The sequence below is a fragment of the Choloepus didactylus genome, chromosome 2 (assembly GCF_015220235.1).
Source record: "Choloepus didactylus isolate mChoDid1 chromosome 2, mChoDid1.pri, whole genome shotgun sequence".
NCBI lineage: Eukaryota > Metazoa > Chordata > Mammalia > Pilosa > Megalonychidae > Choloepus > Choloepus didactylus.
The window spans coordinates 120,254,334-120,280,002 of NC_051308.1; the positions used below are offsets into that span (position 1 = coordinate 120,254,334).

At 37.6% G+C, this 25,669-nt stretch overlaps 1 protein-coding gene across 1 annotated transcript in view; it reads left to right on the top strand.

The window, feature by feature from the left end:
* The window catches only part of WARS2 (tryptophanyl tRNA synthetase 2, mitochondrial), a 120,848-nt gene extending 98,478 nt beyond the window's left edge, over nt 1-22,370 (top strand). The window contains exons 3-6 of the mRNA XM_037826255.1: nt 2,523-2,603; nt 5,292-5,377; nt 20,147-20,265; nt 21,837-22,370. Coding sequence (XP_037682183.1) covers nt 2,523-2,603; nt 5,292-5,377; nt 20,147-20,265; nt 21,837-22,285 — 735 coding nt within the window. The 3' untranslated portion in view covers nt 22,286-22,370. The remainder of the gene's footprint in view (nt 1-2,522; nt 2,604-5,291; nt 5,378-20,146; nt 20,266-21,836) is intronic.
* The last annotated feature ends 3,299 nt before the right edge of the window (nt 22,371-25,669 follow it).

Below are 25,669 nucleotides of genomic sequence, written 5' to 3' on the forward strand. Positions count from 1 at the left end.
AAGAAATACTTATTGGACACCTACAATACACCAGGCTCTTTGTTTAAGTTTCCTGAAGCAGATACCATGCAATGGGTTGGCTTAAACAATGGGAATTTGTTTACTCATGGTTTTGAGCCTCAGTGAAGTCCAAAATCAAGAGGTCATCAAGGTGATTCATTCTCCCAGAAGACTGCACCATTCTGGGACTGGCTGCTGATGATCCTTGGTCCTTGGCTTTTCTGTCACATGGCAACATACATGGTGGCCTCTCCTGGCTTCTCCACTCTCTTTTGGGTTCCATTGGCTTTGAGCTTCTGGCTGCTCCCTCTGGCTTTCTCTCTTTCTGTGGCCTCCTCTGTAATGTCTTCAGTAATAGGATTAAGACCCATCCTGAGCCATTGGGCCACACCCTAACTGAAGTAACCTCATCAAAAGGTCCTATTTGCAATGGGTTCACATCCACAGAAATGGATTAAGTTTAAGAACGTGTTTTTTTTCTGGGGTGCACAGCTCTAAGACACCACACTCTGTTTTACAGCAGAGAATAAAACAGAAGAAACTGCTATAATTGAAAAATGCACACATCTTTACTTGCTACAATTAGGGGGCCAGAAATCTTCGGTTCTTTTCCACTCATCACTGCTGACTTGTTTGTTGATGGTCAACAGATGACTTCATTATTCCATGCCTTCGTTTTTCTGTAACTAAAACAGGTCATAATGTTTGTCAGAAAATATTGTATTTTGATACCATTTTCACTTTTCCCTAGATAGAAATCCGAAACTTTCCAAGCAGTTGTCATGACTATGAAGGAATTAAGAGAACCAAATCTTAGAGTATACTACCCTTCTTATATAATTTTTAATGACGAATTGTGAAAATCAATTGCCTTTAAACTTCTACCTACTTTTTTCTGTATGAGGATAATTTAAATTAATTTTACACCCCCTATTTTGGAAACACCAGAAAGATCTTTACAGAATATTAAATGAGTTTCATTCCACATGCCCAAATAAAAAGCTACTCCAAGGAAAATTCTTCTTTTCATAAAGAGATGGTGGTAGCTTTTTGCATATCACCAAAGCTAAACATTTGAGCTTGGGTGGAAGAGAAGTCATCTTGTCTCTTTAAAAGTTCCAGTTATTTTCTGTGTTTTCATTCCTTTCCCCCAACTCAGTAAAGAAGAAGAAGAAAATTTCATGCCAAAAAAACAGTTCTTGTTTTATTAGTTCTAATGGGAATGTGTTTTGCTTGATGACTGGAAGCAACTATAATCCACTTACTTACATCCAGGATTACTGTTTTTGTCTGATAGCCGTTTGTTTACAGCAGCAGTTAGCAATTTGCATGCACAGTGCTGTCAGAGCTACTGCCCTCAATGAAACCCAAATGCCTCTTGGAAGAAAGATGATAGTTTCAACCCAGTGACTTGCAAAACTTTTAAAAAGAGATCCCTTGTCAAACACATGAAAAACAACTCTTCCTTCTCTGTGACTTGAAGGGGAAAATGAGAAACTATCTTATACCAGATGGAGATTCTTTGCTAGTAAATAAGCCTGGGCTCACTCAGCTTTATTCCTTTATGTTGTTTTTACAAAACCCACAAAGAACACATTTGGGGCCACTTTTCAGAGTTGGCAACAGTCTGCTTTTTAAGGAAATCATATGGGCATACAAAAGCCACAATCACTGAAGGAATCAGAATTCCCAGGGTCTGGAAATGGGATGCCTAAGCCTTAAATCCTAGGTTATCAGTTAGAGTTTGGCCTGAACTCAAGAGTCATCCCAATTGTTACCAGGTTTGGTTATTTAATTAAATTTGGTTAAAACAAAAACAATAACAAATTGGGAAAAGTTTATATTTTCTTGTTGACTAGACCTCTTTAAAAAAAAAAGACAGAAGAAGAGGAGAAGAAGAAGAAGAAGAAAAAGTTGTCTTCCTAAGTTGGTCATTTTTGCCAGGTTAGCAGAGAAGCTAGGAAGGATGAAGACATCCTTTGGGATGATGAGATGATAGAAGTAATTTTCAGATTTCAAGTCACTCTAGCTCTAAAGGATTCAGCCTAGCACCATTCTCTAGCATTTACATGCAAGGTGTGATAGCTACTTTCATCTGTTTAGAAGTTATTTGGAGTGGGGGTTGGAGCCAACAAAAAGAAATTATGTGTGTGTGTGTATGTATGTATGTTTTCTTAATAACCTTGGCTTTTAAAAGATGGAATGGCTGCCTCTGGACAAAGAGAAACTGTCTCATTGAAGATGTTAAAACAGAGTCTAGTCAGCCACTTGCTAGGGATGTTGTGAAGAGGATTTAAACTCTAGAGTATTAATTGGATTAGTTAACATTTAAGATTTCTTCGTCTCCCTGAGAGTCTATGTGTCACGAATCAAAACTATGCTCTCTCTCTTTCCTTCTTTAAATTGCCTTAATTTTGGACATTTTCAACCATTTGGAATAATACTTGTTGTCTGTTTTAATTTGGTCTTATATGCATGAAAACATTGACCACCTTTGTTACTCTTCTTTCCTATTTCTTTAGGTGTCTGAACACACGCAATTAAGTTGGATCCTTACCTGCATGGTCAGACTGCCCCGATTACAACATTTACACCAGTGGAAGGTAAATGCGAGTGCTGGTTAATTAACAGAGATGAGTTCAAGTTCCCCATTACAGCTATTTTGCCCTGTTTATTTTTGGGTTAGACTCTGGGAATCCTGAGTTTATTGTCTTCCCAGGTATGCTACTCGTGACCTGGAACAGCACCTTTAGCCTCCCTACTTCAGGGTATTGGATGTAAAGTAAAAGGGTTCTCCAAGATTCCTTCTAATTTAAAAATCCTATTGTTTGCATTTATCTGTGTATGGTTGAATCAGAGTTTCTTTTGGATAACCTTGGTACTGACTTTGTAACTTCCATATTATAATTAATAAACAATGCTCAATTTCTGCATCACCAGACCCTGAAGTTGCCTCCTATCTCCTCTGGCACTAACTGGCAGTAAGACAAGAGTACTTGCATTGTGGAAAGAAGAGACAACATATTTTACTGAACATTTAAACAAGTTGAGTCCAATCAACAGTTAAAACCCACAGAAAAATTAAGCCTTTACTTTTGCTAGTGAGTTCAACTGTGAAAGATAAATTGGATAATTTGTAGTACTTTATTTCCATTTACTTTTGCAATTGGATAACCTAAGGGTAGGTAGCCCCCGCCCCCCCACTACGTCAATGCTAATTTCAGTTTCACGCTTCCTTTGAGCATATTTTCAGGGCCATTGGATTCCTCAAAAGCTGGTCTTCAGAGTCCTTGACAGATGCTGAGATAAATAGACTGATCACTAAAGTGGCAGTGCCTCAATGAAACATATCAGTAATGCTGCAGAATCATCACTTGCCGAGAATTAAAAACAAAATTTCATGTTTTCTACCTTATTTTGGTTTTAGGCAAGACTTCCCATTTACCATAATACTCTTAAGTTTAATGCTGAAATCCTTTCTCATAGGAACTGAATACTTACCGAATAAGAACTGTTCCCAGTTTAAAATAGTGTCTGAGGACCTCTTGGTAACACTTTACTAGAAAATGCGCTGATAATCTGAGAAGACTTCCCACTAGTCCATGACTTGTTATTGTGGGAAGCATGTTACTTGTTACTTCCTTCTAAGGTCATTCCCTCATTAACAAATGTTAAGTGATGCCTTCTGGGAGTACTAGGTACAGACACAGCCCCTGCTTTCGTAAGGCTTGTTGTAGATTTGGGAAGATATGATCACACAGTCAATAAGAAAGTGTAAAATGTGTTCTGAAGGGAGATTGCAGAGCTGTGGAAGGATTTGCTAAGTGCATCTAGTTTGGTTTTGATTGGGGCAATGAGGAATGGAACAATGGGGTAGAATGGTGGGGTCAGGGTTGTTTGAGAGCAGGGTTATTTGGAGGATTAATGAGAGAATGGCATATGGAAAACGTCTGGGACACATAATAGGCACTCAATAAATATTAGTGTTCTCTACATTCCCCTTTCCCTTATAATTTCAAGGTCCAATAGTCTAATATAAAAAACTGTAAATATAATGTGGTAGCAATTTTTTTTTCCCAATTGTGGGTCTTTTCCCATTTGCTCATTTCCAAATTAAAATTTTACTGTTATCTTTATGCTGTAATGATGGTAAAAGAGCCCTCATTATGGGCATTGTGTTAAGGGAATATACTGAAGGAATTGTATGTTGAAACTTTCAAATGTCCTCTGAATGGCCCATACCATTAGTTGCTGTAAACCAGAAACGATGTGAGGTATAACCAGAAAAGTTACATTCATCACTGAATTATGGAACATTGAATTTAAGATGAATAGAGAAGCTGTTGCTTTTTCAGGCCCAGACTCAAGGGTATGTCTGCATGTTGGTGGGCAAAGGTTGGCCCTGTTTATTGTTTGAAAATTCAGAAATAGTCAGACTTCAGGGAAGTGATTCATATTAACTAATGAATAAGTTTTATCTACATACCATTTATTATTTTACAAGAGATGATAACCGAGGCCTCAGAAGCAATTACCAGTGGACCACACACAATATTCCCTTCTAATAAGTAGCTCTACTCAGAGAACCGAATTACACGTGAACAATGTTTAACTGCAGCAATGGAGGTAGTATCACTGTGGCTCATACTCACCAGGTACACACTGGTAGTTTATAGTCAGCACCCCTTGCTCACCGGTTATTAAGTATTGCTAATGTCGCTTCTGGCGTTTCCATCAACTTCTCCATTTAGGAAATATTTCAATCTGTATAACCTGTATGGAATCACTTTACCTTCACTGCTTCAGTATTCTTAATCACCTAAAGTTCAAGACAGATAATTTCAATTGCTTAAATTAAAATTTCTCTTATTTTAGTTTCAGATTTAAAATACTGTAATTTTTTTTTTTTATTTTTTTAATGCAATTTAAAGGGAATATTCCAGTTTTGTCAGTAGCACAGGTATGTGAAATTCAGTGAAATCTGGAACATATTTGATTTGGAACCTGGAAACCCCCTGTGCCCTTACTCTAATAAAATGAATGAGAAATAGTGGCAGTACAGAATCCTTTAAAGGGGCAAGGTGAAGTGTGTTCCCCTTATTCCTGCCTTAGCCTGGAGAATGAAGACTAGCCAGACGGAGGATGTTTAGAGTTCTAAAAAAACGGAGATAGAATATTACAGATGGCTTCAGATCACCCTTTGCTTGCTTGAAAATTTTGTTAATCTAGCAGAATGATTAGGTTCACATGAGATTTCTTCCCCTCCTCTCTTTTCACCCCACTCCCCACAGGCAAAGACTGCCAAGCAGAAGCATGACGGAACTGTGGGCCTGCTCACATACCCGGTACTGCAGGCAGCCGACATTCTGCTGTACAAGTAAGAAGCCTCCTACACACTCATGATGACAAGAGAATGTTTTAACCTATCTGAAAAAGACTGGGTTCTCTGGGTGCAGGTATAGAGAAGGGATCAGACATGTGAATCAATTTATATCTGCTCCCTGGTAATAGGTACTAAATTACAGAGCTATGTTTCAACGTGAAACTAACAATATTAAAAGATAGCACTTAAATAGTGCTTACTATGTGCTGAAAACTGTTGTAAATGCTTTACATATATGAACCCATTTATTTCTCACAACCACCTTATAAAATTTGCATTATTATCATCATCCCCATTTTACAGATGAGGAAACTGAGGCACAGAGCAGTTAGTAACTCGTCCAAGATCACGTAGCCGGCAAAGTTTGGAGCCACAATTTGAGTCCAGGAAGTTTGGTGTAGAGTCTGTGATCTTAACCACTATGCCACATATAGTCCCCCAGTAATAAACTCCAAGAGTTTAAAATGTTGATTTCTTATGTAGTCTGAATTCTAAAAGCATTTCTCTCCAATAGGACTTGCAATTATGGAAATGTTCTATATCTGCGCTTTCCCATACAGTAGCCACTAGCCATGACATGTGGCTATTGAGCACTTGAACTGTGGTTAGTGCAATGGAGGGACTGCATTTCAAGTTTTACTTAATTTTTAGTTAATTTAAATTTGAATAGCTGCATGTGGCTAGTAGCCACTGTATTGGACCTGCATGTCAAGAGCAAGGTTTTTCACATGATTTAGAATGTTTTCACTTTTCCTGAACCCATAATCCAGCCAGCCAACTACTGCTGCCTCTTAAAGATCTCAAAAATATACCACCAGAGGGTGTCGACCCACATTCTCTGTACTGCTAGCCTGGGCTTTGACCTTCTCCCATCTGTTCCCTGTTCTCCCTGCGTTGGCCTCTTCTGACCCCATTTGGCCTTCTAGAGCTAAAGCCTCCCGATCAGAACGCACGCATAGCCTCCTACGGCCATCGGGGACTATCGTGATAATCCAGTCCCTAAAACTGTGACGAAGGCTTCTGTTCACTGCGGCACATACCACAAGCAACCAGTGATGGTGAATTAATCCCTTATGAAAGTAAAACTGGCACTAAACTCCTTCCTAGCCATGCTGGTAAAGGCAGCAGGACTGAAAACTCAAAAACACAGCTGAAGAAGTAGGAAAAAAATAAGAGAACAAATCTCAAAGCAGATATTTGTAGACAACGATTATTCATCTGGACACAAATTCTGGCAGAGGGGTGGGGTGGATCCAGAGTAAATGAAAACTGGTTTAGTCACCAAAGAAGATCAGATGCATTATTATGTGACAGAAGTTATAACAATCAAAATTATGAAAGACTTTGTTTTATATGTGTCTAAAGAAAGCACAGTCAGGGTAAGTAAAGAAAAAGAAAAGGAAGACAATGGAGAAGAAGAAAAGAAATATTAATATGGATATCATTATGTAGGATATAAATTTTAAAAGGGTGGCACTAAATTATTTGAAGTGAAAGGAAGCCATGAGGAGAGAGGTTGAAAATAATCAAAGACAGGCTGAATTAATGTAAAGTGTAAACTCAATGGATGAGAAGTAAGGGCCAAGATAAATTATAGGAGGTGAAAGGAGAAGCAGGAGCAGAGGGAGGAAAGATTGGAAACAAACAAACTAAAATCAGATGAAAAAGTCAAGTTGAGAAATAGGACCAGGTGAAAAAAATTAAAATTGTTTTAATCCTTTTTTAAAAAGCAAAACCCCCATAGAATTGTAAGAAAAGAGGCAAGAGCCTGACCTAAGGCAAAGATGCATGTGGAGTCATTATGAAAACTAAATGTGTTTTCTGTTTAGTTTGGTTGCTTTGTGAATCTGGAACCATTTTGACATGTGGAAATATTCATTTTGATGTGCTTAAAGCATATTGATTATGGTAATTGTTTTTTCTGTGTTACTTGCAGTCCTTTGTAATTTCCTATGGGCTACTGTAATTGCTTTTTAACCAGCCCTGTTGGCTAATTTGGTTCGGGGGAGTCAAGGTGACCTCTGTGTGTCAGCATCACTATAATTACAAGACGAGAATAGCAAAGTCCAGCCAAGAAGAGAAATGTTCAAAGGTGAAGCGGGTACACTAACGCCCCAGGGAGGAGCACCAGGCAGGGTTAGGGGCACTGGGGGAAACACAAAACGGAACATTTTTGTTTTGACCACTCATTGAGCCACACACTTTCTGCTCCAGACTAGGTGGAAGAGAGCCATGGACATGACCTTAGCAGTCTTATTTGTAGAATTTCCCAAGTTCATATTCCAACCTTAGAAAAAGAGAAATCACTTCCTGATCCGTTGTCATGGTCACTGCATTTTGTCTTTCCATTCATTGTTCTGACCCTGTTGTCCTTAAATTAAAAGTGTTCTCAGAATTCCTGTAACATACCATTTATAGTTCGGGATTACCTAATCAAATATGTGAACTATCAGTTTCAATTATCTTTTCTACCCATATCAGAATTGCTGCTCAGATCTGTGACTCTCTCTGGGATTATATGTTGGTATTTATGTCTGTTGATATGTCAACTATCAAGAAGTAAAATAATCCTGTTTTGAAAAAAGTCATGATGTACCCCCCACTAAGGTCCCTCATAATATCTTTCTTTTACCATTATTTCCTTCATCATTTCAGATATCTGATGATTATATATTATATCAATAGACAGTATTTATTGAGCTCTTACTATCAAGTACTCTTCTTGGTTATCTCATTTAATTCTTGAAACAAGCCTATGAATTAAGCATCATTATGATCTCCATTTTGCAGAGCAAACAGCGACTGAGAAAGGGTAAGAAACTTGCCTAGAAGGTGGTGAAGCTGTGATTGAAACTCAGGCAGCCTAACTTCTGACTCCATACTCTTATCCACTGTGCTGATCACCAACTGATTTTATTACAATTATCTCTTGGTGTGACATTATATAAATAATAGTGACTTCTTCTTAAGATCAATTATGTATTCAGTAAATACTTATTGAGCTACTTATACCTACCCAGGCAATTTTACTAAGTATTTGAAATACATTGGAAAACAAGATAGACAAGCTCTCCCAGAGCTTGTTTCCTAGCAGGAGGTAAAAGTATATACAATCAAATAACAAATAAATGAAATAAAATAATTAGATTGGGATTAATACTATAAAGAAAGTAGAGAGTGTGCTGAGAAAAAGTAGAAGAGGGGGACCCAACCTTGGATAGAGTGGTTGAGGAGGTGTCATTTAAGCTTAGACCAGAAATGAAAGAGACAGCTGTGCCAAGAGCTAAAGGAAGAACATTCCAGGAAGATAAGGAAGCTGCATATTCACTGGATCCAGCTCCCTGCTGTAGATGTTTGAATTCCAAACTATCCAGGAAACATGATTGCCTTTTTATTCATTCTAGGGTCCAGACATGGGAGAGTCATCTGTGTCTCACTATTCATTTCAATGTTCTAATATAGTTTAAATGTTCTTTCTTATGTTCAATAGGGAAAAATAATTACTATTTACTGTTAGCATTAATTAACTCATATTAGCATTGGTGTATTTCATTGAAGCCAGTTTTTTATTTTTATTTTTACTCTGGTAACATATATACAACCTAAAATTTCCCATTTTACCCACTTTCAGATATATAATTCAGTGGTGTTAATTACTTTCATAATATTGTGCCACCATGACCACCACACATTACCAAAACTTTTCCTTCACCCCGAACAGAAATACGCACCAATTAAGCATTAACTCCCCATTCCCCACCCCTACGGAGCCCCCTGGTAGCCTGTATTCTAGTTTCTGACTCTATGAATTGGCATATTTTAATTATTTCATACGAGCAAGATCAAACAATATTTCTCTCAAGCCAGTTTTTTAGCCAATATTTATTATTTACATTGTTACCAGGCACTTGCCTAAGGCTATACATGGATTTACTCACTCCTTAAACAACCCCATGAGTAGCAACTACCATTAACCAGTTTTTTAAGTGAAAACAACAACAAAAAAAACAGCTGAGATTTAAAGAGGTTAAATAACTTGCCCAAGAACATCCAACTGGTAAGTGGCAGAGCAGGGATTGAACCACAGGTCTGCCTGACACCCAAGTCGCTTTTACCGTGTTGGCTTCTCCTTTGTGTCATTACATGGTATGTGTATTTTCCACAAATTTTTCATCCTGATTTTTAGTCTTCTCTTTTGCCACATCAGTAAGTGTTTTCTATTTTTCATGCTTCCTTTTTTTCTGATTGACTCAAAGACTGAATTTACTTTGTTTTCAACTATTCCAGTGATTTGAAAATGGACTTTCTGATTTTAATTCTAGTAGTGATTATCTTTAAACTTTTATGGAAATAAATGAAGACCACCCAAATGAGAACGAACAGACTGTTTATTCAGAGCAAGGAATTAGCCACAATGCCACCATGACTTGCATTTGACAGAGACTCAAAGGCAAGAGAAGGGGGAAGCTTTATAGTGAAAAAAAGAGAAGGTTTCAGGTATACTCTGATTAGTGGTTATGGCATGGGGAAGCTGGAGGCAGGGAGCATATTTAACTTTACCTTGGTTGGTTCTGAATTGGATGGTGGAGCAAAAAATAGGGAAGCTGGCAGTCATTGACAAATTCTTGACCATTTCAAGTCAGTAACTGCAGAAGCTGTGGTTTGGCTTGCAAGCTGGGTTGGTAGAGGTTTGGGTTCAGAGTTCTTCTGTGATAGGTCATCTGGCTATTGTCTGTTTGTATATACAATTTGTATATACTGTCTCTCACTTTTCAAACACATTCTTTGCATCTGTTGTTAATCATTCCAAACAAACAAAAAAAATGATTTCTGGTAAGATGAGTTATTGATCATACTTAGATCTTCAGCCTATAGTCACACTCCCTTCTGATTTTGTTAACTCATTCAGGGTTTTCAGCCAAGACTGTTGTTATAAATTGATTGATTTTAGATTCAATTATTTTTCTATTTCAAGAAAGTTTGACTTTTCCATTAAGTTGTAACCAGAATTTATACTTAACTGTATTTTTAGTGTTTACAGCCAGTCTTTGTACTTCAGTATCTCAATTTTCAGTTCTTGAGTTCTTAGTTTTGATTTTGTCTTTCAAGTGGTCAAAATTAGTCATCAGATAGATTTTTCCCAATCCTTTGCATATCTGAAAAATTCTGTTCATCCTTACTCATCTGTAAAATGGGATTAAATATAATAATACATATAAAGTGCTTAGTAAAGTGTATGGCATATAGGAAGCATTCAATAGCTATTAACTATTTTATTGTCATTAATATATTTCATATATGAAAGTCAACTTGACTAGGTTTTTGATAGCTTTGTCTCTCAACCCTATAAACATTGTCCCATTGTCTTACTGTTAATCTGATTTTTCTTAATTTTTGCTTTTATTTTCTGACTGTGGCATGTAGGATTTTTCCTTTAGCTTTGTTATTCAAATTTTTTTCTCAGTGGTGTTTAGGTGAGGATCTCTTTCATTGTTTTCTCCTGGAACTTGTTGAGCATGTCAGGCTTCTTTGTTTGCTTGTTTTTAATTCAGTAAAAGTTTTCTTCAGTTTTTGCTTGTTGTTTCTGTTCAAACAATTCTGATTTCTTTCTTAGGAGTACTATAATCTTAGATTGGAGGATTGTCCTCAGACCCTTCATTGTTTTATCACTTTTCTTTTTATTTTTCCTTTTCTGATTTATGTTTTCTTTAACTGCTTCAAGTTTCTCATCCAGGTCACTGAAATGATTTTCCTCTGGGGCAGTTCTGCTCCTCACTGCTCCTGATTCTTCTATTATATGTTTGGTTTTCTTTGTTTCATCACTTCACTTTTCTCTACTTACTGTTTTCTATCACTACTTATATTATTCTCCATTTATGGCTTCTTCCTTTTGTCTTGTAACAACCATGTTGTTGAATCCCTTTGAGGTTACCAGCAGTTTTCTAAAAATAAATAAATCTGTTTCTTATAAACATTCATTTTCAAATGTCTGTTCTTCTGAGTCTAAATGGTAAAGCGTCCTTTCCCTTGTTCCACAATATTTTTCATAAGCTCCACATTTGGATCTTTTACTTGTTTGTCTGCTTAATTTTGTTTTTGTTTTTGTTTTTTTTTTGAATTTGATGATAGGATTTTATTCAATGCAAATGTATGATGTAACATTTACTTTTTTTTAAATTTTATTGTGAAATAAATTCAAAGTTATAGGAACAGTTGCAAAAACAATACAAACCCCATACACAGAACTCAGCATACCATGACCCCCCTCCCCTGAAACCCCGATCCACCAATTTTAACATGCTGTCACACTGCCATTTCTCTTTCCCTCCCTCCCTCCCTATCTATCATCCATCATCTATTGCTCTGTCTTCTGAATATATGAGAGCAAGCTGCACACATCCTTGAACAAACACTATAATTCACATATACAATTCCCATGAACAAGAAGATTCTTTTACGCAATGCCATTAAGTGCAGCTAAGAAGTTCAAGAAATCTGACATTGATACAAAGCTTACATTCTATATTTCCCTTTTTTTTTTTCTTATGTCTCAACTGTGTCCCTTTGAGTCTCCTGTCCTCCATCCTCAGATCCCATCCAGGATCATCCTTGGCATTCAATTGTCATCTATTTAGACTGTCTTTTTTTTTTTTTTTTTTTCAATTGTGGGAGCATATATACAGCCTAAATCTTCCCATTCCACCCCCTCCCTAGCATTCCATTAGTGGGATTAATCACATTTAGAATGTTGTAATGCTATCACCTTCCCACCATCTATTACTAGAAATTTCCCTTCACCTCGAACAGCAACCCTACCCTCATTTCTTAACTCCCCATTGCCCCTTCCCCCACTTCTTGTAACCCATACTCTACTTTTCGTCTCTATGGTCATATTCTCTGATAATTTCTTTGTGTTTATTGTGGGGCTTAAAATTAACCTCTTAAATCCATAACAGTCTTGTTTTTTTCTTTGATACCAACTTAACTTCAATAGGACACATAAACTATGTTCCTATACTCCTCCATTCCCCCACCTTTATATAGTTCTTGTCAAAAATTACATATTTTACATTGAGTCCAAAACCACTGATTTGTCATTAGAGTTTGTGTATTTTATATCATGTAGGGAGTAAATAGTGGAGTTACAAATCAAAAATTGTTGACTTCTATTTGTATTCCATTGTGGTCAGAGAATGTGCTTTGAATATATTCAATTGTTTTTTGTTTTTTTTTTAATTTATTGAGGCTTGTTTCATGTCCCAGCATATGGTCAATTCTGGAGAAAGATCCATGATCACTACAGAGAAATGTGTGTCCTGGTGATTTGGAATATAAGGTTCTATATATGTCTGTTAAAATTCTCTATATCTCTCTCTCCTTTCTTTGTTTCTCTGTTGGTAGGGCTCCCTTTAGTATCTTCAGTAGGGGAGGTCTTTTATTGGCAAAATCTCTCAGCATGTGTTTGTCTGTGAAAAATTTAAGTTCTCCCTCAAATATGAAGGAGAGTTTTGCTGGATAAAGTATTGTTGGTTGGAAATTTTTCTCTCTCAGAATTTCAAATATGTCATGCCACTGCCTTCTCACCTCCATGGTGGCCACTGAGTAGTCACAACTTAGTCTTATGTTGTTTCCTTTGTATGTGGTGAATTGCTTTTCTCTTGCTGCTTTCAGAACTTGCTCCTTCTCTTCAGTATTTGACAGTCTGATCAGAATATGTCTTGGAGTGGGTTTATTTGGATTTATTCTATTTGGAGTTCGCTGGGCATTTATGCTTTGTGTATTTATATCGTGTAGAAGGTTTGGGAAGTTTTCCCCAACAATTTCTTTGAATACTCTTTCTAGACCTTTACCCTTCTCTTCCCCTTCTGGGATACCAATGAGTCTTAAATTTGGACTTTTTTTAATCTCTCATATCCCTGAGATCCATTTCGATTTTTTCAATTTTTTTCTCCATTCTTTCTTTTGTTCTTTCATTTTCTGTTCTGTGGTCCTTTAGGACACTGAGTCATTGTTCAGCTTCCTCTAATCTTGTGTTATGAGTATCCAGAGTCTTTTTAATTTGGCCAACAGTTTCTTTTATTTCCATAAGATCTTCTATTTTTTTATTTACTCTTGCAGTTTCTTCTTTATGCTCTTCTAGGGTCTTCTTTATGTCCTTTATATCCTGTGCCATGTTCTTCTTCATGTCCTTTATATCCTGTGCCATGCTCTCATTCTTTGATTGTAGTCCTTTGATGAGTTGCGCCAAGTACTGTGTCTCTTCTGATATTTTGATTTGGGTGTTGGGATTGGGTTCTCCATATCTGGTTTTATTATATGCTTTAAGATTTTCTGTTGTTTTTGGCCTCTTGGCATTTGCTTTGCTTGATAGGGTTCTTTCAAGTTGTAAAAAATACCAGTCTGATTTTTCATAACTATAGCTTGGTGGCATACACTTTCTCTAACTAACCAGCAGGTGGCGTCTGCGAGTCACCTATTCACCTCAAGTCAGTTCTTCTCAATTTTGTCTCTGTGGTGTGTGGGGAAATGATTCTGGTGAGGTTCAATTGGTGAACTCAGTTCAAGTGTGTTTTTGGTGCTGTCCACCCTGAATGTGGGGCATGTGTCTGGGTGGTTAGGGAGGCAGGCCAGCTTTACTATTCAGACCTCCCAGGTGTTCCCAGAGATTCAAGGCTGTTGCAAGAGTCTAAGCCTTCATTTCAGTTTTGCCCCAGATTTTCTCTGCCGCTGACCCACAAATTGCCGGCATTGACGTAGCTTCCCTGGGTTTTCTGAGCAGGCCCCATTCTCAGCTGTGATCTTCCAGGACCTCGGCTGAGGGAAGACTGTGCTACGTCATTAGTGCGCGTCGTCCCTCAAGGGGCGTCCCATGCAGGGGCGCTCCCAGCCTGATGCAAAGATGGCTGAATGGGGTATCTTAACCCCCCACACACACTTTTCTCACAGCTCCACCTTCCCAGCTCTGGGACAACTAGCTGTGTATGCACCCAAGGCCACTGTCCACGGTTGATATTGTGGCATGTGCATGCTGCCGTGGGATACACTCCCCGTCACACTGGGTTTCCTGGAGTATCTCCAGCCTGCGAGAGAACTGGCTGCAAGCAGCGTGGTTTCTTTCTCCTTTTGGCTCTCCCCTCTGGTCCCCTGGCTCTGAGGGAATCAGCAGCAGTCTATCCTCCACACCAGACACCGAGAGGTTGGCATAGCCCGCTCCTGTCATGCTTCACTGCGCAGTTCTCTCCGTTGTAACTGCAGCCGCTCCTGGGTTTGTTTGTTTTTTTTAAAAAAAGAACTAGTCCATCTCCAAACGCCAACCCCCAGTTTCCCCACACTGCAGCGCAGCCACGGGGCTTTCAGCTGACTCACTCACTCATTTCAGAATGCAGACTCCCGGTTTCACCAAGTGCACGGTCCCTGTGGATTTAGCAGACCTTGTCCAGCTGGTGCATTGCTGAAACTGGTGTTTTGGGTCACTTTCTGGTTTTTATCTAGTATTTTTCACGGAGGTATTTTTTTGTCCTGTCTCACCTAGCCACCATCTTAGGTTCTCCGTCTGCTTAATTTTTATGCATCAAATATCTTTTAAATTCATATTGGAACAAGAGAACTATATTCAAATAGTGTCTGCCAATAGGTGAAATATATGAAAGGCCCTTCATTCCACCTTCTCTCTACTTGGACACCAATTGAATTCCCTGTTCAAAATCCAACAGGAGGGCAGACTCATTTGCCTAAGAGAGATTTTTCTCCTACTGTCTGCTGGGCTCTTTCACTCTCTGAACAGATGTGTTACATGCTTAAGGACAGTCACCATGATGCACTGCTACCATGTCTCATCCTGCTCAGTCTCTCACCTTCCAGCACTTTACTTTTTAATTCATTAATTCATTCAATAAATATTTCTTGAGTGCTGCCCATACGTAACAACAAAATGCTCTAGGTCCTAGGATACAGTGGTGAACAACACAAGTGCATGCCCTCTTGGAGCTTACATTCTCATTTTTGTGAGGATATGATACACCACGCCCAGTTCCTGCTGCACCCATTTCTTGCTCAGTTATTTTCTGAGAACTGTAGTCATGAATGACTGTGGAAAGAATCAGTCTGATGAGGAGAAAAGGGTCAGTATCATTCTAGCTGCTTCTGAAAGCAACTTCCATGCATTAGAAGGATGTCTGCCCTGATCTCCAGTTGGGACAGATCTAGTTCTCAACCAGGTCTCCAGCAATGGGGGCATATAGTACACATAGCTCAGCCAATTGCTCTTTTCAATTCAGCCCTATTAATCTTTTAATTTTTTTTTTGTTAGAGAAGTTGTAGGTTTACAGAAAAATCATGCATAAAATGCAGAGTTCTCATAAGCCACCCTAATATTAACACCTTGCATTATTATGGTACCTTTGTTGCTATTGATGAAAGAAGATTTTTATAATCATACTATTTGATATACTCCATGGTTTATTTTAGGGTTCACTGTCCATGTTGTACAGTCTTATGGATTTTTTTTTTAATTTTTATTGTAGTAACCTATATATAACCTAAAATTTCCAGTTTTAGCCACATTCAAATATGTATTTCAATGATGATAAAGTGTACAGAGTTTCTACTTGAGATGATGGAAAAGTTTCAGTAATGGACAGTGGTGATGGTAGCACAGCTTTATGAGCATAATCAATGGTTCTGTTAATCTTTACAGTTAATGAAAAGTCTTCTCAAATTCTGCTATTGTTTTAACTCAAGATGCTAGTTTTTGGTAATTTTTTCCCCTCTCTCTTCATGGATATTAAAATAAGAAATGGAGACAGGTTATCTTGGACTGCAATGCCAACATTTTTAAAAACTGGAACATTGACCTTTCACTGTTGAGTTTGGACTAAATGTGAGATATTTAATGCCAATATCTAGTAGAAAGGCAAAGACACAGTCTTAACCCTCCACAGAGATGACATGGCTAGAGACATCCAGAAGTTACTGAGAAGAAGCCCTGCATGTATTTTCACATGAAAGTTGATAAGCTCTCCAAAGATGGGACAGAACTAGAGGGCCAAGGCTATGTTTTTAGAAATAATAAACTTTTAGGGAACAGAAGGAGAAAAATAACCAACACACATTGTTCTCTGTTGATTCTATTTTCCTGTGAAAATTTGCATATAAATAAATAAATATTCAGTCGGGTCTTGATTATCCGTCTTGGTAAATATGCATGGTGACCCTGGGCTTTTCTCACAACTTGCCCCTGTTTCTGGCCAAGCTGGAGAGAACGTGTAATCAGAGTCAGGTAATAAGTGAACCTCTAGTTGTATGTGGGTGTGTGTCTTGAATAGCTTTCTAAAGTGTAATTTGTCATTTTAGAATTTCTGTTCTCTACATTGCTGCTATTTATTGAAGCCTCAATTTATTTTCAGGCACTGAGCTCAGCACTTCACATGCATTGTCTCATTTAATCTTCACAAGAATACTATAGGGTAAATGTTAATTACTCCCATTTTACAGTAAAAAAAAACAAACACATATGATAGAAATTCTAATATTTACCTGGTCACACAAAAATAGAGTGACAGAATCAGGATTTGAAGCTGGCCTGATTCCAAAGCCTGTTTTCTTAATTGAGTGCTGTACCACATGACCCACCCCACCTCCACCCCCACAACACACACACACACACACACACACACACACACACACACACGCACAAAGTATATAAGGGGCTATAAGAAAACACAGCTAATATGCAGGATTTTAAAATTATTTCCATGCAAAAGAAGTGTCGAAAGAGTTGCTTTGAAAGGTGTTGCTTATTCTAACATTCAAAAAATTTTTGCAGCTCTTCTTTTGGAAATATATTCAGAATTATTTTATGATATGAAAAAATATTAGTTTTATTAATTGAAAGTCATACCTTGTTGACAGAAAATATTGAGCATTCTTTCACTAGACTTGCCTCTGTAGGACTTTAGTTATTGTAAAAGAAATTTTTTTCACTCAAATAATTAAATTTTACCCCATATGAATATTCAAAAGAATCTTCCAGAAAATAATATAAAATCCTTATGGTTTTGTAACTATAGTATGGCAACACTCATGTATCTATTAAACTTCTATTAACGAAGACCACATGGAGACAAGGAAAATGTCTATCACATTAACATAAAAATAATATGAATGTTATACCTGCAGTTATGTAAAAATACGCATCTATATGGACAAAAGAAAGGACTCAAAGTGACTTACAAAAATTAAAATGGTTTCAAAATTATGAGGTTTTTTTCATTTTTCAAAGTTTTTTTAAAATATAATTGCTCTGCTCTTTTTCACTTTAATTTTTATTCTTGTTATTTTTCTGTGTGTGGTAATGAAGGTGTCAGGGATTGATTTTGGTGATGAATGCACCACTATCTGGTGGTACTGTGAGCAATTGAATGTATGCTTTGTTTTGTATGACTGCATGGTATGTGAACATATCTCAATAAAATGAATAAAATATATATATATAATTGCTCAATACTAAAGTAGCTAATCTTTATGCTGGTCAAAACTACCTTGACTTTGTCATATTCTAGAAAACTATATTAAGTGGACAGATAGCCTCTGGAAGGAAAATATTAAGATCCCTACCAATTTTTCAAGAACCACAGTTAATCACTAGGTTGGGAAAGATCACCTCTCAATATAGCAAAGTATGGCAGTTTTCAAGCAGTTTTCCTTTTCTGTGACTATTTGGAAAAGCTTTTATTTTTCTACTCAGAATCTATAATTATCATTTAAATATTCAAGTTTGATTTAAGGCTGCTGCTTTTACAGGGGTGTGCCAATTTGCTAAGACTGCCATTATGCAAAATACCAGAAAAGGATTGGCTTTTATAAAGGGGATTTATTAGGTTACAAATTTACAGTTCTAAGGCCATAAAAGTGTCCAAACTAAGGCATCAAACAAGAGGATACCTTCTCTGAGGAAAGCCTGATGGCGTCTGGAACGCCTCTGTCAGATGGGAAGGCATGTGGCTGGTGTCTGTTTGTCCTTTGCTCCTGGGTTCTGGTTCCAAAATGGCTTTCTCCAAAATGTCTCTGGGCTTCTGTCTCTCTTAGCTTTTCTCTCTCAGCCTCTGTGCATCTTTGCTTATTCTCCCAAGGCGTGTCTCTCTAAACATCTGGGGGTCCTCTCTTAGCTTCTCTGGGCAAACTCTGGGCTTCATCTCTTAGCTCAGCATCTCCAAACATCTTTCTGTCTGCATCTCCAAGTGTCTCCAAGCATCTGGGTCTGTGTTGGCTCTTAGCTTTGCCTGGGGGCAAACTCTGGATTACATATTTTAGCTTCTCTCCAAAATGTCTCTCTCAGTTTCTCTGAACTTCTCTCCATGAGCTCTCTTAAAGGACTCCAGTAAACTAATCAAGACCCACCCTGAATGGGTGGGATCCACACCTCCATGGAAATGATCTAATCAAAGGTCTCACCTACAATTGGGTGAGTCACATGTCCATGGAAACAATCTAATCAAACGTCCCACCCTAATCAAAAGGCTAATAAGTCTGTGTCCACAAGACTGCATTAAAGAACATGGCTTTTGTGGGGGACATAATAGATTCAAACTAGCACAAGGGGGAGTATTAAACTTCCTCGCTCAAGAAACTACAGCATTTTATCAATGGTTTTACCAAATCTGAACTTCCCAGCCAGGCATTAAAGACTTTCAATCCCTGCCCTCTCCCCTAATAATGCTTCGAAATAAGGTTTTCCTCATCAAAACTTCTGTATTATGATTAATTTCTTGCTTCTTTTGACATACCTCATCATGATCCAAAATACAAACTTTATATATGAAATTAAAGTAATTATAAATGGAGTCCCTATATTCTGATAATTTTTTTGTTTTAGATATTTATTTTTAAAAAAATAAAATATCACAAATAAAATTGAAATCCCCTTTGTTTTTTTTCTAGACTCATTCCCTTACCCCCCTCTCTAGAGGTAGCTACTGTCATGAATTTGGGGAAAGGGGAGGTCTTCCAATGTATGTTTTTATACTTATTACTACAGATTGTGTCTATAAATAATCTATAGTATTTTCATTTGTACTTTTAAACTTTTCATAAATGTCAGTTTGCTCTACATGTCTTCTGCAACTGGCTTTTTAAATTCATGTTGTTTTTGAGAACCATACTTAAGACTTCATTTACTTATTTAAGTTCCCTACAGCATATTAATTGTCCAGTGGTCACATTTACTTGAAAATGAAGTAACATAGCCTCCTTCCTGCCAAAAAAAAACCCCTCTTAGTTGTCATAGTTATGTGAAAGGGACAAAAAACTCTTGCCTGAAGAGCTTTCTGCCATCTTTGATTTGAGGAGTGGGGTGTCTTTCAAGTGTGAGCACAAACTCTGAGGTAAAAGCATCTGGTCAAGGGTTGGGATAATATGTGGTGAATCAGGAGAGAGAATGAGGTGTGGTTTTAAAATACAATTATGCTTGGAGCATATGCTATTTAAGATCTCATTCCTCTCTTCCAGCGAAATCCTATCACTCTGGTGTTGATGGCCGTATTCCTCTGCTATGGAAGAAACAGAACTAGAGTAGACAGGCATCTCTTTGGCATTTGTCTCTTACACAGATAATAATAATTTGGGTTGCAACATTCATTCCCTCTGTAGTTGGTGAACATTTATTGAACACCAGCACTGAAATAGGCACAGGAAATGCAGCTGCTTGCAATATCATTTCAGTATAAGCAGGAGGCTTGCTGAGTTTTTCTCTCTCTTTTATTAAAGGTCCACGCACGTTCCTGTTGGGGAGGATCAAGTCCAGCACATGGAACTAGTTCAGGATCTAGCAGAAGGTTTTAACAAGAAGTATGGGGAATTCTTTCCCGTGCCCAAGTCTATTCTAAGTAAGTAACGTGATTGTTAAATCAAGGTGTAATTTAAAGAGAGGATTGGATAATAGATGGAGGCTTAGAATTTTCTAGGGCCTAAACGTGGCTTCTTGTGGACAGAATGCAGGATTTATAATTAGAGTCCCCATCTTCTTCTGCAATGTGGAACAAGTAGACTTGGTTGTATTATTGAATAAAATAATTTTTGAAAGTTTGAAAAGTATAGGAGGGACTAAAAACCATAATAGATATGTAATAACAAAAATTTTCATTTACAAATATATGATTTACAAAGGCTTTTATATCCCATTTGGTAGAGCAGGTATTTTTCCCTTTTTTCTGGATGAGAAAACCAAGATCTGGCAAGGTTGACTTTGGGTTCAAGTCCTGTGACTGGCAAATCTGGGGCCTAAACTGAGCTCTTCTGATTGCAGTGCCAGTGTATCTTGCCTTCCCTATCACAGTAAAACAAAAGTCATGAGAATGACACCTGCTGAGTCATAATTTAGATAAAATAAGAGGGAATTGCTAATCCTCATCTTCTGCCTTCTTAAATGCACAACAGAAATGGAACATGAGTCCTTCTACCAAATCTGAAACCTCAACTGCAGCACCCAAGACTATGCTAATCTGAAATCTTGAGGAAAGAAGCTGTAAATATCTATCAACATTTTGGTAGCAGTGTAAACTTGTGGCAGTGGCAGAGATTCCTGAACCTAAGCACTGTCCATCTTTATTATGCTGACAGCATTTTAAAGAAGTATACCATGTGACTTCTATCAATTTAGAAACATAAAGAGAGTCTGAATTTCTAAGTTATTCCAACAGTTCATACAAATAAATTCAGGCACCCCATGCATCAAAATCAACCTTCTTTTAGTAATAAATAATATTTTAATGTTTTGGCCTATTATTATTTTACCTATTTCAACTTTATATGCCATATAATAACCATGTTATTTTCTGTAATAGCCATAAAATATTCAGGCAATTACTAATAATACTGGTGAATGAGACATAGCTTAACTTCTTGAGTCTATCAGAGCAATAAACAAGTCACTTCTCCCTCCGTGTGTGTGTGTGTGTTGGTATATATATACACATAATATGTATTAAGGAATGGAAGGATTGCCACATATTGTTAAAATTGTCTTGGGGTCAGCAAGGTCAGTAGTGTATTGAGGATAATTAGCCAGTAGGATGAAGAAAAGAAGGGAAGAGGGAGAGGAAAGGAAAAGGCGATACTTTTTAAAAAGGTATGGCAAAAAGAGCATGCTTCATACAATTCCATTTGTTTATAAAACTTAATATATGCATTCAAAGATGCATGAAAAGATGATCAATAAAACATTAACAATATTTATCTCAAGGTGAAGATATTTCAGATGATCTTTCTTTCCTATGTAAATTGCTTGACTTTTTCACAAGCATTTGATAGTTATCTAAACAGATAAAAATCACTGGGTATTCTTGGCAGTTTTAAGATCTAGATGCTGACACTGTTTTTTTGTTTTTTTGTATGTGTGTTTTTGTTTTTGTGTGTGTTTTTTTGGTTTTGGTGTCCGTGTGTTGGTGTTTTTACTCAGCATCCATGAAGAAGGTAAAATCCCTCCGTGACCCTTCTGCCAAAATGTCCAAATCAGACCCCGACAAACTGGCCACCGTCAAAATAACAGACAGCCCAGAGGAGATAGTGCAGAAATTCCGCAAGGCAGTGACGGACTTCACCTCAGAGGTCACCTATGACCCAGCCCGCCGAGAGGGCGTCTCCAACTTGGTTTCCATCCACGCTGCGGTGACAGGACTCACGGTGGAGGAGGTGGTCCGCCGGAGTGCTGGTTTGGACACTGCGCGCTACAAGCTGGCAGTGGCAGATGCTGTGATTGAGAAATTTGCTCCAATTAAAAGTGAAATTGAAAAACTGAAGATGGATGAGAACTACTTACAGAAGGTTTTACAAACGGGGTCGGCGAAAGCCAAAGAATTAGCATATCCTGTGTGTCAGGAGGTAAAAAAATTGGTGGGGTTTCTATAAAAAGTTTCCATGACTCGCAAAAAGGCTTTTATATCTTGTGGTCCGTACACTCTAATAAAGGCAGCTTTCGTCACAAACCGAAAAATTAGAGTTTAGTGTTTGTTTGGTGAATAATGTTTTGTAGCCTTCAAAGAGAACAGTGTTCCAAATTCCAACAACAAAATTTAACAACAAAAAGAAAATTAAAGAAGGCACAGCTATTTGATACCCCAATTATTTGAGGCACATAATCTTTGACCTGAATTTAACACAAATGTGAGGGGGCCATGGCATAATTTGGCAAATGGGGATATCACTTGTATTTTCCTGTGGAATACTTATTATCACAGGACTCCCTTTATCTGTCCCAACCATTTTGAAAATTAACGTTTTAGACTTGTAATCTGTGAGATGCCATTTGCACCAATTCGTACTCATATATCAAGAAAATAAGTTATCATTCATTTGTCACCAAGATGGTGCCTGCCTCAGTGTGTGTAAACTGCTTGTTTCCACAACAGCACACTTACTGTTTCAGCAAGGTTTTTTTTTTTTTTTTAATTTAGAGATACATGATATGATCTTCTGAGAAAGTTGCATTATTTCAACTTGATTTATTTATTGTACGAGAGCCCAAGCCCCCGGATTATGTTCTTAATAAGTGATTTTTTGCATTTGTCTTTCAGTTTAGTCTCACCAAAGGAACGATCATTTTACGTATGAGAAGAGTGAGGCTCAGAGTGTACAATTAGCTTGTCCAATATCATTCAGTAAGTAAGAAGCAAATCCTTTATTCCTTATTCCTCAGAGTTGTGCTTTTTCATAAAAAAGCACAAAACCTTGAGAGGCAGCATGTTTGAGGCTCCAAACATTCTAACTTTGAAGGTAGGTCCCGGAAACTCAAGACCTGAACTACTGGTACTGTTTATATTGGCAACTCAGCCAATAGCTGCCTGTTTTAAATCTGGATTTAGCCAGTTCTGGACTCATTTGCTCCTCAAAACCCCCAAGGTCAATTCCTGTGCTGACTGGGGTCTCCCCTGTGTTTATTGTGGAGACACTTCAAAGTACATTCTGCCAGACTACACTGGTAGTGAGGCCTGACAAACCAGGTAATCTCAGTGATGAGTAGAAGCTTCTCATCTTGCCTCAACCTCAGTTTCCCTAAATAATAACAAGTCACCCTAAAACTTAGCTTTTCTGTACTTCCATTTCCTGTACCTAAAAATGGAATGATAATCCTGACCTGCTATGTCAGGACCTATTAGCAAGATTGACTTTGTGATAGAAATTTCTTGAACGGTGTTTTGCCAATGAGTATCATGATTGCCATTTATACATAAGAGACTAGTATGTTGGGCAAAGAGTTTTTGCTCGTGTTTCTTAAGAGAAGGATGTAGAATGGTCCTTGTATCAGAACAGATGTAAAGCCACAAAACACTGCATTCCAGAATTCAAATTAAAAGGCCCTTTTTAGGATTATTGGCGTCAATAGTGACTCATGGGAAAAGGAAACACTTGCCTTTCTCAGTATGGGGTGTCCATAGAAATATGCCTCTTTGTCATTTTTCTTTCAAGCCTCTTTTTTGTCTTTTCCTTTCAAAGGAACCATATGACTAGTGTAAAATGACAAAATTAAAGTTGGATCTATTAAACCAATTTGTGTGTGTGTGTGTGTGTGTGTGTGTTTACTCCCTGTGAAATACCTTTCCTCCAAAGAACCAAAGGCGCCATGGAAATAATCTCAAAAGAGAAAAACCAGATGACTTGTGATAACTTTCAAGGCCCAAAGCCCATGCATGGGTGAGATTGAACTTGTGTACATCATGTTGTTGTTATTCTTTGAAAGTGAGCCTGGGACTCATTGAGTCCTAGTAATGAGTGAGGGACTTGTCCAATAACCTTAGGAAGTTGATAAAAGAGCCAAAGGTAAAATGTAGCTCTACTTTTACATTGCTTCCACTTACCATTTATAGGCTTCAACACAATGTTTTAAATCGTGATGAAGAATCAAAGGGAAATCTAATTTGTGGCTACCCTCAAAAGGTGATTTTAATTGTTACTTTTCCATATGTTTTGTGGGGAGCTGGAATGGTGAAAAATATTTCCAATGGTAGTACTCATGGCGAGGTGGTCCAGTGCTCTGTAGCGCCACCTACTGACAAGCCCTGCATCAAACCCACTTGGCTAACGTCGCTCAGGACAGTGGTGGTATTTTACCCTTTGTAGGTGCCTCGTAAATATTTAACAAGATAATGCCAGAAAACGGGCTAGAGGTTCACAACAAAGTGTGACTTTTTTTTGTTCTAGAAACCCTCCTGATACCATCAGGCTCCTAGTCTGTGCAGAAATGTACGTGGAAATCTAGTGCGTGGTAGAATAAGAACTAAAACCGAAGTCTTCTGACTGGGGTACCCAAAACCTAGGTGTTCCATTACATAACAGTCACATAACCATAATATTTCTAGATAAGTCGCAAATTATGAGAAACAAAAAATTCATGCTTTAGCTCTTGGTATTTCCTCACAGATTCTCCTTGGTTACATCACAAACTCAAATTCCTTTTCTAAGAAGTCAATTACGCTGTTTCCACTCCTCTCAGACACATTCTCCGAGTGAATAGAACACAAGAGTTTGTCACTTTGTACCTCTCCTGGGTACATCAGCTTTGACATTGTTTGAAATATGGCTTCTAGATTCACACTCATTTGGTGCTCCTCAAATAAACAGAATATTTAATATTTGATATATCAGTGTTGGCGCTATAGATTGCAAACTGATTTTTTCCCCACCCATGCACCTACATGGTAAACCAGACCCACAGTCAAAGTTTTCCCGAAGGGGCCAAGTGGGGGAGACGAATGGGGAATTAATGTTTAATTGTTACAGAGTTTTTGTTGGTGGTTGTGGATAAGTTTTGGCAATGGATGTTGGGGATGGAGGCACAACTTTGAGTATGTAATTAAAGTTGTATATTCAACTACTTTATTGTATATTCAAAAAGGAACAAAAAGGGAAAGTTTAGGTTTTATATAAGTTATATATAAACACACTCAAACCCATAGTTGTGTACAACACAGTGTAAATCGTGCATGAAAGTTAACGGCATAATTAAAATAATACTGTTTTGTGAATTGTAACAAAGTTACCACACTAAAGCAAGAAGTTAATAATAGAGAAAAGTGTGCGCGGGGGGTATATGGGAACTCTGTACTTCCTGCATGATGTTTCTGTAAACCTACAACTGCTCTTAAAAAAAAAAAAAAGTGTTCCCAAAAGACATATGATGTGGCTTTTTATATGATTCTGATTAGCATAAACTGGTCTGATTTTATATAGTCATAGTCTCACTCATCATGTCTACCCTAGTCCCTTTTTTGAATAAAATTTTAAGATGCAGACCCT